The 14992-nt window shown below is 35.5% G+C and overlaps 1 protein-coding gene across 4 annotated transcripts in view; it reads left to right on the top strand.

The window, feature by feature from the left end:
- Positions 1–9197, top strand: part of CCDC91 (coiled-coil domain containing 91) — a 289909-nt gene extending 280712 nt beyond the window's left edge. For all 4 annotated transcript variants that reach the window (XM_054591295.1, XM_054591292.1, XM_054591294.1 and 1 more), the window contains one exon: positions 8140–9197. In XM_054591295.1, the coding sequence (XP_054447270.1) occupies positions 8140–8250 (111 nt within the window). In that variant the 3' untranslated portion in view covers positions 8251–9197. The remainder of the gene's footprint in view (positions 1–8139) is intronic.
- The last annotated feature ends 5795 nt before the right edge of the window (positions 9198–14992 follow it).

Raw genomic sequence — 14992 nt, 5'->3', positions numbered from 1 at the left:
GTCAGAGTCATTCTAAACATGGATTTTATATAACACTATTATCCTGAAGTTGGTTCAAAGTCTCTTTCAACATGATTTACAATTATGACATACTTATATTCCCAATGAGGGGATTTCATGTTTAAGCTTCAGTTTTACATACAATATATCCCTCTTGAAAATCACATTTACTTATTTGAAAATAAAAAGAAAAGACTGTTGTAAAAGAGAAACTTTATGGTTAGTGTACCAGTAATAAAATAGATACCATAGAACCTCTATTAATGCAATCAGTAATGTTACAGATAAGTCTAAATTTTCTGAGGCTGAAATGATGAGAAGCAGAATTTGAGGATAGAGGAAGAAGGTAAAGATGGTGGCATTTAGAGGGAAAATGTTTAGATGTTACTATAAAAATAATCACCTCTCAAGAATGACTTGCTCTTCTTCCTATCAGCCCTTAGTATGGGGATTTCATACAATGACAACTGTATTACAATTATGTTTGTATATTAAATTTTAGAATTGACCGAAAACCCACTTCCTTCATGTCTACATCAAGAGTACGGGTAGTAAAATCATCTTACCCAGAATAATTTACAGCACCTTCCTGGTCATAGTGCTGGTGATCCAGGCGTGGCTGATATTTCCATTATCAAAAACTTAGTGAAGCCATGAAATCTACTTGATACGTAGTAGGGTTTCTTAAGCAAAGATAAACTCAGATTAATATGTTTAAAGAAGTGTGTGTGCGTGTATTTTTTTTTTAATGCAGGAGGACATGTTGGGTTTGTGAAATTGGTCTCTTAACCACTCAGAGCATCATCTTTCCACAGCTGTAAAATGGAGATGTTAGACTAAGCAATCTCAAAATCCCTGACATTAAAATTTCATGGTTACTTATTATTAAAGGGAAACGTAATCAGTGTAATCTTCTTCCTACATTAACAATTTGTTTTGAGTCTAGAGGAGTTCTCAAGAGAAACTGATTTGTAGGGCATTGTCCAAAATGTGTTTTATACACACATGCACACGCAATTCCAAGGTTTAAAAGTCTGACAGGCAATACCTGTACCAGATAGCCACTTGGCGAATCACAACACTTCTTAGCACAAAAGCTCTGATAGGTTCTGTGGAAAAGAAACCTTTTGCTCCTGCATTTCCCAATCTTAACTAAAAAGCCTTTATTTATTTTAAACAAAACACTATTTCAATGTGGAAGGTGTAAGAAGAATCACCTTCTACATTGAAATAGTGTTTTGTACATTGTTGGAAACACTGCTCTGGTGTGTAAGGGCCTCAACAGCCTGGAAAAGGCATTGCTAGTCCATTCCCAGGACTGCGGTAACAAGGCACCACACACTGGATGGCTTCAAACAACAGAAATGTATTATCTCACTGTTCTAGATGCTAGAAGTCCAAAATCAAGGTGCTGGCAGGGCTGCACTCTCTCTGAAGGCTCTAGGGCACATCTGTTCTGTGCCTCTCTCCAGTTTCTGGTGTTGCTGGCAGTTCTCTGCATTCCTTGGTTTACAGACACATTGCTCCGATCTCTGCCTCTTTCTTCACCTGGTGTTCTTCCCTGCTTCTGTGTTTTTGTGGCTCTTTTTATGAGGACACCAGTGATTGGATTTAGAGGCCACCCTAATCCATATGGAATCATTTTAAATTACATCTTAATTATATCTACAAAGATCTTATATTCAAATAAGGTCACATTCATAAATCTGGATGGTAGAACTTGAACATATCCTTATGGAGGACATAATTCAACCATCACAATAAATATCTGTCAAACCGCATATCCAATGTTTCTTTGCCAGATCATGTGTTAAGAGTGCCCGGGGTTTAGTCTTCTGACCTTTTCTTTTTTATCTACATTAATTCCCTAGGTAATCTCATCTGTGCCTTCTACAGGCAGATGATTTATTACCAGCCCTGAGCTCTCCCCTGAATTGCAGGCTCTCAGAGTAATCCAGTATCTCTGACATATTTAATAGGATTAGACAAACTAACTGTATTCAAAACAAAACTCTAGCTTTCCTCTGGCCAACTCACTCTAGCTCCAGTTCACCATATCTCAGTACAGACACCACCATTCTACGAATCACCTTTAGTTCTCTTTTCGTTCACACTTTTAATCCATCAGCTACTCAAATTGGTCCTATCTCAAAATATGTCCCAGATTTGACCTGCTGCCGGCAATTGGTTAACCGTGTATCTTTCCCAGACCACAAGTCTTCTAAACGGGTTGTCTTCTTCCACTCTGTGTCCTACAATCCGTTGTTCCCCATGACAAGTGTGGTAGTTTTCAAACACACGGTCACACCTGTGCTGAAAACTCCCTTCCCGGGACCTCTAGCGCCCTGCGTGCTCTGGCCGCCACCTGTTTCTCTGGCCCTCTCTCCTATCCGTCCCTCTCTCCTTTGCTCACTGTGCTCCATTCTCGTTGTATGTATCGCCGATACTCAGCCAAATCAAGTCTGGCCCACATTTTGGACTTTCTCTTGTAGTTTCATCTGCCTTGAAATTTTCTTCCCTGATGTTTTGCATGGTTCCTCTCCTCCCTCACTTCACTCAAGTGTCTTATTACCACTTTCTTCAGTGGGTGTCTCTAATCATCTACCCCACAGATATCCCTTAGTCTCTATCAAATCCTTTACCCTACTTGATTTTTTTACAGTACTGATCTCTATGAATTTGTTTGTTTCTTCAAAATAAAATACAAATTCTGTAAAGGCAGAGAATTGTCTTATTCACCACTGTATTTCTAGTGCCTAAAACAGTGCTCGGCAGAGTAGGTACTAAATGAATATTTTGCATAAATAGGCAAATGAAAGAATGTATGAATATTCTTAGCAAGACTTTCTCCTCTAGACTCAAGCCTCCTTCCTCTGTCTCTAAATAATGTCTCCTTTATCAGTGTTTCCGTCTTTGTTCTTGCTAATCTGCTTTCCTAGAATCTCTTCTAGATATTGCTCCTCTTTGTCTAAGGAAATGCTCTTGAGACTCTCTAAGAGCCTGTTCAGGTTCCACCTGTGTGACGTTTTCTCTGCTGTACTCACACCATGAGCTCCCCCACTCTCTGATCTCCCATCAGACTCAGCCTTTACTCTACATGTCAGCACCTAATTATTGCATGTATATCTCTCCAGAAATATTATAAACCCCTGAAGGACAAGGCCATTATTGTGTGCTTTTTTTCCCCATGCCTGAGCAATAACATACAAATAATGAGCAATCTTGACTTTGTTACTCTCAACGGATTGACTAATTGATTGTCTCAATCTCAAATATGTACATGAAACAACAGCTTGAATGTATTTGTTTGTAGCAGGGTCTATAATAACGTCAGAAAAAGAGAGGCATTCATATCCAAATAACAATGTTAAAAGAGCAACAACTGCAATAAAAAAGAGACTGAAGAATTATTTCATTTCTTATTAAAACTTAATCAATCTGTATTACCCAATATGACCATGTTAACTGGAAAACCTGCTTAAGTAATTACAGTTTCAGATCATCATACTTGACCTTTCTTCAATGCCCATGAGAGAACTTGTTAGAGAGCTTGTTAGGGAGTGTGAAAACTGAATCCATAAAATGTATTTTTATTAAACTGACAACATTTGTTTATGGTTCCTTTCTATCAGTGGATTTGCTGAATATCCATTCTAGCTTTTTTTTAAAATTAGATCACTTTTTAATCTTAAGTATCAAATTTCAGGAGAGAAGGTTGTAAAAGTAACAATGATAAAGATATAGCTAATATTTTCACTTCTCTTGGTATATCTTGTTGGTAGAAGCCAAAAAGGTATTGAAATCACAATTAGTACTAACTATATGTGTGTATTTATATATTTCACATAAGAGATATATGTGTGTGTGTGTATATATAAAAGATCTTATACATATAGTGTTATATATAACATATACGATATATATATTCAAAAACAACGTTTCAAATTTCCTGGGATGTAAACAGTGTTCTTAACAGTCCCATTAAAATAAGTCATATTTGTTTTCCATTGATTTTGAATTTTGCTCTCTATATCAGTATGAATTAACCATCCATAATACTGTGTTTTGATGATGAGGGACAAAAACCAAAGGTCTAGAGATGTTTTGTTTTTCTTTTTCTTTTTTCTTTTTTTTCTTTTTTACTATGGCATGAAATTCTAATGGAAAAATAAATCTAACATAGGGAATTATTGGGAAGTCATGTGTCCTTTTTTTCCTCCTAAGCTTATAAATATCAACTTTTAGCAAGGAGTATGCTTCTAAAATGTTTTTAGCAGGATAACAGCAAACGGAAAAGATGATAGAAGAGAAAAAAAGATTTATAAAGCCCCAGTGTCTATTTGAGAGACTTAAGAATGTCTAGTTTTGTTTTGTTTTTTCAGGTATCTGAAAGAGCTGAATAGCAGCTGAAACAACAGACAGCGGGAGGGAAAACAAAGCAGTTAGAGCGACACTATTAAGAAGAGACCGTAAAGCCATGTCCAAAACCGTTTGCCACCGCCACTCTAGATGTAACACTGTCAACATGAAGTCACAGAATACAAATCTTTGACTCGCTTTGAAATGAAACCAACAAATGCAGAACTAAGCCCCACTTTTCGAGGGGCAAAAAAAGTTCAATATTTTGCCAAAATTCTTCTTGCTTCAATAAAGGATAATAAGGTCATGCTTAATAAAACAGAAACTGTTGAAATTCAGTAATTTGCCAAGAACATCAGTTTGATGTACTTGTTTCTGAGAGAGGAATTCACCATGTAAGTCAGAGAAAGGTCTCAAGTGTCCCTTCCCCCTTAGACGCAATCTTACATACCCCGCCCAGGAAGGACCCACTAAACTTGAAGCGCAGCCCTGTGGTGGCCCATTTTATCTTCCTCCTCAGAGTACCAGTGTCCCCTTATTGCCTCCTAAAGTGTTGAGCTCCTGTTTATTGAAGGGATCCTTGCCACCAGGCGTTTCGGGGAGGCGCATGGTGAAGGAAGTGAGGGGGAGCCTTGCGGCTGCCTAAACCCAGGACCAGTTAGTTAGTCCACCGTCTCCCAGTCACTCGTTCCAGAGCGACTCCTAGCACAAGCAAGACAGAAGTACTTGGTATGTTCAAATAAAAAGGTGTTAAACTCTTTGTCCTTATTCGTATCTTCACTCTTTTTAAAATTACAGAATATTCGTTCCGAACGCATAAATCCAGATGATGATTGTTACTTGGGAATAATCCCCAGTAGACTGCTGCACAAACACACTGAGGTTATATACCTCAAAAGGAGAAAAGGTTCCTCTTTTTATAGCATCCATAAGTTTGAAGATAGTAAGTCACAATTGTTTTTAATGAAACTCCTGGTTATTCTAGGGGGATTCTAAAAAACTTTGAATTATCAACTAACACTTACAAGTCATGAAACATAGTAATAGCAAAACAAACACCCAGGAAGCAGCCTCCAGAATGAACCTGTGTCTCTCATCCTGCCTGACACCGCCCTCCAAATAAAACTCCAGGTGCAACTGCTCTTGGAGTGAGATGCACAATTTCCTTGCCTTAGAAGTGATAGCCTATTGGTATAACTGAAAAGAATATATTTTTGAACTTTGCTTGTTTTTTTGTTTTTGTTTTTGTTTTTGTTTTTGCTTTATGAGAAAAGGCTATCAGAGGGTCTGTAGTCTCATCACTTTCTTTTTAAATCATTTTTTTACAAGTGTTCATTAAATTATAGTCATCTGATATATTTAATGGTATGGTTGTTAATGTGATTGTTACTATGTGATATATTAAGATTTATTATAAAGTGGTAGTAATTAAGAGAGCATCATATTGCTGTACGGTTAGGTGAATTGTCTATGGGAACAGAATAGGAATTGAGAGCCCACAGACAGATTCATGCGTATATGGGCACCTGATTGATTACAGAGGTAACATTGCAGGTGACATACTCTTGCCCTCAAGCAATTTCTACAAGATATACTTGCAAATGTACAGAGGTCTGTGCTGAAGGATGATTACTGCTGCATTGACTACTATAGCAAAAGATTAGGAACCATCCAAAAGCCTAGGGATAGAATAATTTAAAAATAAATAATAAAATATCCATTTAATATATATTACATTATAAATATATAATGGAAAATTATGCAGCCATTAAAAAAACAGGGCAAGATGATCTTCTTACACATTGTAGATGGTCCTAATAAATTGGTACCCTCACTCTGGAAAACAATTTTGTAATATTTATCACAATTTAAAATATGCAAATCTTATGACTTAGAAATTCCACATATTAGAATCTCTCCAAGAGAACCCCTTGAACATCTTCTGAAGGGAATGTACTCAGGTTGTAAATTTCTATAGTGCTTTAAAGGAAAGGCAAAGTTGCAATAAGCACATCTCTGTCAGTGGAAGTATGGCTAAATAAATCATGGAACACAGTCAAGCTATTTCTTAAAAATGAGGTAGGGAAAATTTCCAGTAATGACAGTAGAACTAACTGATTGTGTGATCCTTCCCATGGTTACAATCATAAGATCTGGACAAAGTATTTTTAAAAACCAGTCTTTAAATGCTTGAAAGCATCCCAAAGTAGACAGAAACCACTGGAAACAGACTGGGAGTAGGTGTTGTTGATATAGTCTTCTCTAGTATTTGAATTTAGACCAAGTGCAAAATAATTTTAAAAACTGCAAATATTTAGATTTTAATCTGTTTTACATATATTAAAATAATACTTTAAAAAATTCAACTTTAATCCCTACATATCTTTTAGGTTAGGTTAAGCATGTTTCATTTTAAAAGTGCATCTATCATTCCATAGTAGATTGCCTTGCTTTATTAAGCTTAAATATTTATTGATTCATTCAGTCTCAGCAAATATTTTGAGTGTCTAACATGTGCCAGACCCTCATCTAGATGCTGGAGTACATGAGTCAGCAAGGCAGACAAGACCTCTGCTTACCCATGGTTTCTAATGCAAAGAACTGCCTTGTTTTATAGAGATTTATAAACGAAAGGTATATAGTATTCATCAAAATGAATCATTTGAGAGAATTAAAAAAATGAGGAAAAAGGATAAGCAGAAATCCTATTTCTGTACATATATTAAAATCCCAAAATATTACAACTTAAGGGACTGTTACTAGTGTTCTATCTTTTTACATGTGCATTTGCTAAATATAATGCATTCTTTATTTATTAATTTTTAAGATACTTCAAAATTGTAATCTGTTTTTCAGTCATTTTAAATATCAGTGGATTATAGAAGTATAATTTAATACAGAATTCTCGTTTGGATTTGTCTTTTTTAAATTTTATGTTGGTGGGAATTTGTGCAAAGAACATGTCAACTTTTAGATAAATATCACAGGTTGTGAAATGGAATTTATTTGGCTGCTTTTGTGCTCCTTCATTGATCTCTCATTATAGGTGATGTGTTGTCATTGGTTATTTTTATACCATTAGCAAATTTTTTAGGGCAGTAGTTAGTAATCCTTACCATCCTCTAAGTTCTTCATGACACATTATTAAACCTCTTGTTTACTTTATTAATTTGTTACATTAAAACATTAAGAAATCCTAATAAAAAAATCTCTAACTCAGCAAGAAGACCATCTAACTCAGCAAGAAGACCAAGTCAAAAAGATTATAAGTTTCTATAATCTCAAATATTTCTTAAAGTACATCTTTTCCAAAACTTTCTCTAATTTCAGAAAATTGTTTATCTCCTTCCTTATCCTGTTTCTCACTAAACTCTGTGCATGATGTAATGATGCTGTTTGCCTGTACTGTATACTTCTTTTGTTTTTTGCATCTGTTTCATTTATATGATCTTTGTGGATGTTTGATCTGCATATTCATTAAGAACTAGCATTTTACAATATTAGATATATTTTTAAATCACGCTGATCAAATTCTTTTGTATTTCTGCAAAACTGAATAATAACATCAATTATAAAATTGTAATGATTATCATCTCATCTTAGATAATAGCCCAGAAATAGTCATTACATTGTCTCTGAGTGTAAAGCACTATTTGGTTTTCTAAATCATCACCTGAAAAGGTTTCTTGAGTAGGCTTCAGTGACAGAATATCCTTCATCCCCCAACTAAGTGTATTTTTTTCTGTTTCTCTCTCTTTCTCTTTAAAAATAAATTGACAGCTTGACCAAGTCATCCGCCAAAGAAGCCTGTCCAGTTTGGAATTGTTCCTCTCCTGTGCTCAGAAACAGTTAAGTGCTTTGATAGCTACGGAACCAGCTGACATTGAATAAAAAGAACATGACAAGCTAACCCACACTGGCAACGGATAAATCAGTAGACCTCTAAAATACATGCTGTGAATTATAAAAATGCTTTTGTTTTATTTCCAAATCTTGGATAATTAATTTTCACTTCAAGGATAAACCAAAACAATATTTAGAACTATCAGGAGATCTAATTTATTTTCTTTTGTTTTCTCCTTTATATTTACTATTATTCTAGTAGTAGTAATTGTAATAGGGGTAGCAGCAGCAGCAACAGCAGCAAAAAGTATGACGTGACTCAGAAGTCTTTGAAAATTGCCACATTGCCAAAAGTTAATTAGGTAAACCTTATAGCCTCTGGTGGCCTGTTATATTGTATTTGGCAAAAGTAGTAAATATCTTTACTTATTGCTTGACAGGGACTCTTGATAAGATTTTAGTAAAATGTAATCATTTTATAATTTACTTGATAAGATACAAGTAAAATGTAATCATACATTTACTTGATTTTGAGGATAAAAACAGCATGGATTTCAGTATCTCCTGGTATAACCACACTTTTTTTCTGTAGTGGGATCTATTTTGATTGGTAACACTGAAAACACTAAAGATTATGATATTAATTCAGCTTTTATCACTTAAAGGAGTATGTGTGCAATATATGCTTATCTCCTATTTCTGTTCTTCAAAATCACTATAAATGAATAAAGTCATTTTTTAAATAAATCATGGCATGAACTTAATCTCTAGAAAGGGAATGTAACTTAACCATTTATATGAAGTCAGGCTCATATAAGAATATGAAATTCTTTCTCAGAATTTCAGAATGTACTTAATTCATGAGCAGTGTGCTTCAATGCAAAATTATAAGTTTTTTTAAATATCAAAACTAAATGTTGTCATTAAAATTATGTAAACATTTTGTCTTGTTTTCTGAAATGCTTTTACTTTCATGGGCTTTGTACTTTTCTGGGGTTTATCAGTGTAATAAAACGAGCTTCAAAATATTTGGTTATTTTTTATCCTTTCTTTTTTAACTTAATTCTTTCTTTAAAAAAGTTGTTCTGTCCTGGCTGAGTAGCTCAGTTGGTTAGAGTATCATCTGATATCCCAAGGTTACAGGTTCGATCCCTGGTCAGGGCACATACAAGAATCCACCAATGAATGCATAAATAAGTGGAAAAATAAATCAGCATCTGTCTATTTGTCTCTCTCACCACCCCCCTCTCTCTGCAAAACAATCAATGAATAATAAAAAATTATTAATTTTTTTTACAACTTATGCGTTCATAGATGATGATGTTTTTAACATATACCCTAAATATTTACAATCATATTCATTGAGAATATTTAAATGTGAATAACTAGTTTTCTCTTACAAGTTTAAATAAGAAATTAAAGCAAGCAAAGCAGGTCACTGACTGGAAACACAACATAGAAATAAAAGGAGAAGGCTTTTAATTTTGGAACAAGCCAATAATGCAATATTATGGTCATATTTAAAAGCACCTGACCAAAAAGTAAAAGAAGAAATAAAATCACTGTATTCTTTCTCATCAAACTTAAAATGGTATTTTACAACTTAACTCAGATATGATTTATATGAAAATGAAGCACTGAAGGTCACAAACTAAGATCTGGAGAGACTAAGATCCAGGGATAATGCAAATATCAAGAGAATATAATAGCCTACACCTCTCTTTCATTCCTACCATCACAGGAAGATGTTTCTTCTTCCATTTAGGATTCCAACTTTGCTGTTGACATAGACTAATTGTCTGAAGTAATTTGGAACAAATACCAATCAGTCTATGAGTATTTGCAGAACACCCACCGTGCAGAATAATAAACTTTTAGACTGCTGTGATACTTTTCTTTTCCCACAGAGCTGTCCTTAAAGATAACTGAGAATAATCATGTGGTTTTAGAATTGATTTTTTTGAACGTATTAGTTATTCAAAGTCAAGTTAGCTAATATGTTTCAATGATGTTCAAGTTATAGATTTCCACATTTAGAACTGTTTTCTGTTTTTGCTTATCAAAAGGGCATTGACCATCTCAGGTAGTATTCGCTGAGAGAATTAAATGATTAAGTATTGTCCTAATGACCAAAGATAAGAGTTTTTCCATGAAATGTGAGGCCTAAGTCTCAAAAAGAAGCAGGACATTTTGTATCTAAAACTTTCTTTGCCTATTGTATGATTTCCTTAACTCTTTTTATATTGCATCTCCTACCTTTATGTTCAGGTGACTAACGCACCATCTTGAAAATCTGAGAGTAAGAGAGCCATTATATTTTTGGAATGAAAAAGCCTCTATCAAATTGTGACTCCTTCTTTAGCAACATCCTTAAGGCTTCATTAAAAGAAAAGATTCATTTTCCCCCGCCAAAAAAATGAGTACATGCTTTGTGCCAAGTATTTTCACAGGTCTCAATAACCTTGTGACGTTAAAATAACCTTGTAAAGTAGGTGATCTATCGGCATATGTAAGTGGAGAGGATTAGGTATTTATTTACTTGCCCGATCCAACCCCAGAGCTTTCAACACTCAGCTTTAGTCTTTATAATGCTCTGGAGATACCTAATATTTGGAAGTTTTTATCTCATGTAGTCTTATCACATTCATATTTTAGGACAAAAACTAGCTAGTCCTTCTTGTAAACCTAGTTGGAATTCTAGGTCTGCCACATTCCAATTGTGGAACATTGGACAAGTTGCTTAAGCAATTTGAGTCTCGGTTTTCTCGTTTGTGAGGTGGAAATAGTGATTTTATAAGCTTTTTGTGAGCATTAAATTAAGCCTGTAAAAAGCCCCGCATAGCTGACCTTGCTGGTGTGACCACCAATTCACAGTAATTCCCCTTTCTCTCAGAACTGCCCACAAAATACAGGTGTGGTTGCCCACAAACAACCAGCTAAACAATATAATTCTGCCTCGCTGACCTTGATTGACTAATCCACAGTTGAAGATCCGATCTCAACTGTTGTATGGGAAGACACTTCAACTACTTTCCCCTAGGGAGACAGACATGAACTCAACTTCGGAAGTCAGAAGTCTCCTGATCTCTGTCTTTCCTGAGTTTCACATTCTATGAGATAACCAAATATTATTCTAATACGCCAGCACCAGTTACTTTTTTTCCCCTGAGTTAGCCAGAGCCAGTTTCTATTACATGCAACCAAAAAAATATGACCCGAGGCAATCTAGCACAGAGCCCAGCACATAATCCCTGGATGCTCAGCACTTGTAGTTCTTCATTTCCTCCATCACACGAATCCAAAATGGGAACACTCCAGTTTATTTTAAGGAATGTTAAAAATACAACTGAACCAAAGCCCCTATTGTCTAACAAAGCCAAATAAATCACAGATACCTAAAACTATGAACAAACAGTGCCCTATTTAGAAGTTCTCTTGTCACTCAGAATCTGGAGTAGAGGTTTATACTCAGTTCTGCTGAATGCTGATTCATGTTCCCATTCAAAGGAGTCTTGCTCAAGGTTGCTTTGAAATCAAAACCAGAACTATGTCCCTGTGATTGGTGTTATTCTGCCCTGAGTCAGGTATCTCTAATTAAAATGTTTTTAACTAACAGTTAAACTGAGTGGAATCAGGAAATGCTCTCTATGCTTTAAAAAACAATAAAAATAATTATTCCTTTACTGAATTACAAAGATATTCTTTGCATAATCCTGGATTTTCTTTTTTTAAATAAAAACCCATATGTATGAACTTGGAAAACATAAAACTACTAGAGGAACAGGAGAGTTGGATCAAAGCACTTAAGCCTCTAGTCTTTCTTCTGTTTTCATACCAGTTAAACACTCTACTCCAGAGACTGCTGAAGAAGCAGAAAGCTAATGTATTCTGAGTCCACAGGCCATTTACTTGTAGGCATCACCACCAGCCTCATAGTAAATGGGCAGAAACAATATATGAGAATTTACAGCTGACTGACTTCCAGGTTTTTTTTAAAAAATCCAGGCAAAACAAAAACTGCTCCTTTTATTTAGTTGAAATACACATTTCATACATCCAAGCCACCATAGTGCAGGGGTTCCTTGGGCATCAATCATTGGTATATATAAATAGAGGGAAAAGAATTGATAATATTTTCTTGGCTCTTTTAATTGTTTTCTTTTTCCCTGGAGCACCCATTCTCAACAAGTTGATCCCCCTTGGCCTCCACCTGCCCCCACCCCAAGCATTGTGTACTAGACTTTTCCTATGGAGTGCTTACGGAATTAAATAATGTTTTGTGTTGTCATTTATAATTAATAATTTGTTTATCTCCTCCTCAAGAGCCCACATCTGTTTCTTGTGTCCTAGAGGCAGTTTATTGTGCCTAGCCTGTGGTGTGGACTTAGTATATAATTGTGAGTTCATAAATAATTGAATTAATCAAGCATTGCACCTGTAATATAACTCAGCTAGTCTCCAGCTACTAGATTCTGACTGCTAATTTAATGAATCAGCTAAAACTGCTGTGTTTCTAAATGTGGTTCTATAAGAACTCAAACAGTATTCTCATAAAAGATCTCCCATAAACTAGTAACCACCCTTTTATAAATCAACAAAACTTTCGAACACTAAAATGAACTCCACGTTTCTGAAAGCTACTAGAATAACTAAATTACTCAATCATATAACTAGAACGCTAATAAATTAATAGCAATATGCTACCGAAATTTTGAAGATCTAAGAGTGCAAGTGTGGAAGAACATTTGGAAAATTACGTATGAAATGATTGCTCAGCTTACCAAGAGGTATCTGGCCATAAGAGTAGGAAACAGCAGCCCCTGAGTGGTCCGAAGGGCATGTACTAGATTGACCCTGGTTCTCAGGTTTTAGTTACAACAAGGAGGGAAGAAGCAAGTTGGGAGAAGAGATTGTATGCGTGGTTTTGTGACGAAGAGTGGGAGGTTAGTGGGAGCTGTGGGTGAGGAGCAGAGGAGCTTGGGATGGGGCGGGGGTCAGATCACGGAATGTCCAGAGCGCTGTGACGCGAGAGTCCTGGTGGTAAAGGATGCCAAAGAATACCTGATAGTCGTTTTAAACGCACCTCTGTCTCCTAATTGTGGTATAACTGGTCTTGTATTTTTTGAAAAACACAGAAATCAAGACACAGACTAATTCAAAAGGTAGGAAAACTTGACTCAGTCCTGGCAAACATTCAGTTCTCAGAAGTCTGGGAGCTGATTTCAAAAGGAAACATTGAAGCCACAGAATGTACAAATCACTGACTTCAACACAGCTCCGGCACTGAAACAGATTGTAGAAAATTCCTTGTGGCAAGATATATGTGTAATGAATTTTGAGCTTTTGGTCTTTTGTGTAGGTATTCTTTTCTGAAAATGTGAGTAACCTCTGGACTCTGTGAAAAGCACTACATCTTAGGAAATATGTTTTCTCTACTGTTCTTTATCTTTCTGCCTGCTTTCCATAATTTCCAAAATGTAAATGTTTAATTTAAACTATAAAAGAAATTTAAACAGTGATTCAATTAGTAAAATTTTAGTTACTGTCTCAGTGAGCTATTCTTTACAATTCATTCCATGCTATAATTTTACAGGCAAACCAATGTGTTTTTATGTTCATGGTCTTTTAAGTAAAACTAAGCAACACAATTTATTTTTCTTTTAATTTCCTCCTTTTTTCTCAGAAAGCATGGAAAAGACTTTAGTACTTTGTATCAAATCAAAACTAGCATTTTGGTAGCACTTATATAAAAATGAGGCAAACAAGGTAGAACTATCAAATCAGATTTTTTAGAAAACTCTGGGCTGTACATTCCAAGAAATCTAGATAAATAACCAGCTATAGTTATTGAGGAGTAAGATGTGTTCAGTTTTATATGGATGTAATCTTTGAAGTGTTACAGTGATTCTACCTGACATGAAACCTTTGTCCTGCTAGGATTTCTCCACATGAAGAATTCCTGTGTTCAGAAATGTGTTTTATCTCTATTCCTTAGAACTTGAGATGCATATTGTCTATGGTACATAGTATGTCATTTACCAGGGAAGCCTAAAAATTCTATATAACTAATAATGCAGTGTTCTAGAGACCTGAACCTTAAACGTGACAGGGCTAGCATACTAATTTTTTTTATTCTTTCTATATAATCACATCTGTTTCCCTCGTTTTATATAATCTCCATATGCTAAAGACCAAATTTTTATCTCCAGCCCAGTTAGTTCAGAATCCTGTATTCAGCTGCCTACTCAAGATTCCCATGTAGATGTGGTACTTCTATCAAAAGCAATGCTCTTGCTCACCACTCCGCCTCCGCCTGCCCCCCAGAGATCTTCTCTCTCTCTGTCTTTTCCGACATTCTCCATCTCAATGAATGTCACCATCACCCCTCTTCGTTTTCTCTTTTTTCCCCTCACCCCTCTTCTCTTTTCAGTTCTGTCCACTCCAATATTTGTACTGAATTCACCTACTTTTTTTCCATTCTCATTACTACCTCTCTAACCAAAGCCATTATCATCTTTTTGCCTAGACTTTTGAAGTAGTCTACCCTTGCTTCCATTCTTTCAAATAATCACTTCCCCCATTATAACTAATGATCTCCTGAGACCTACGTTTATGGAACCAGCTAATGTCTCTACTGGAAAGTACATTCAAAATTTCACTTTGGGTGCTAGGAACACATACAATGTGGTGGAATGGATTCAAGTCATCAGTGGTAGTTCCTGTCATTGGGGCAGGAACACTAACAGGACCAAGTGCAGAGGGTGACAGAACAGTATGTCTGGGTTGAGAG

The sequence above is a fragment of the Pteronotus mesoamericanus genome, unplaced genomic scaffold (genome assembly GCF_021234165.1).
Source record: "Pteronotus mesoamericanus isolate MK-2021 breed Mesoamerican mustached bat unplaced genomic scaffold, CSHL_Meso_final scaffold_21, whole genome shotgun sequence".
Taxonomy (NCBI): Eukaryota; Metazoa; Chordata; class Mammalia; order Chiroptera; family Mormoopidae; genus Pteronotus; species Pteronotus mesoamericanus.
The sequence above is the reverse complement of the archived record's forward strand: the minus strand, read 5'-3'. Positions and strand labels throughout refer to the sequence as shown.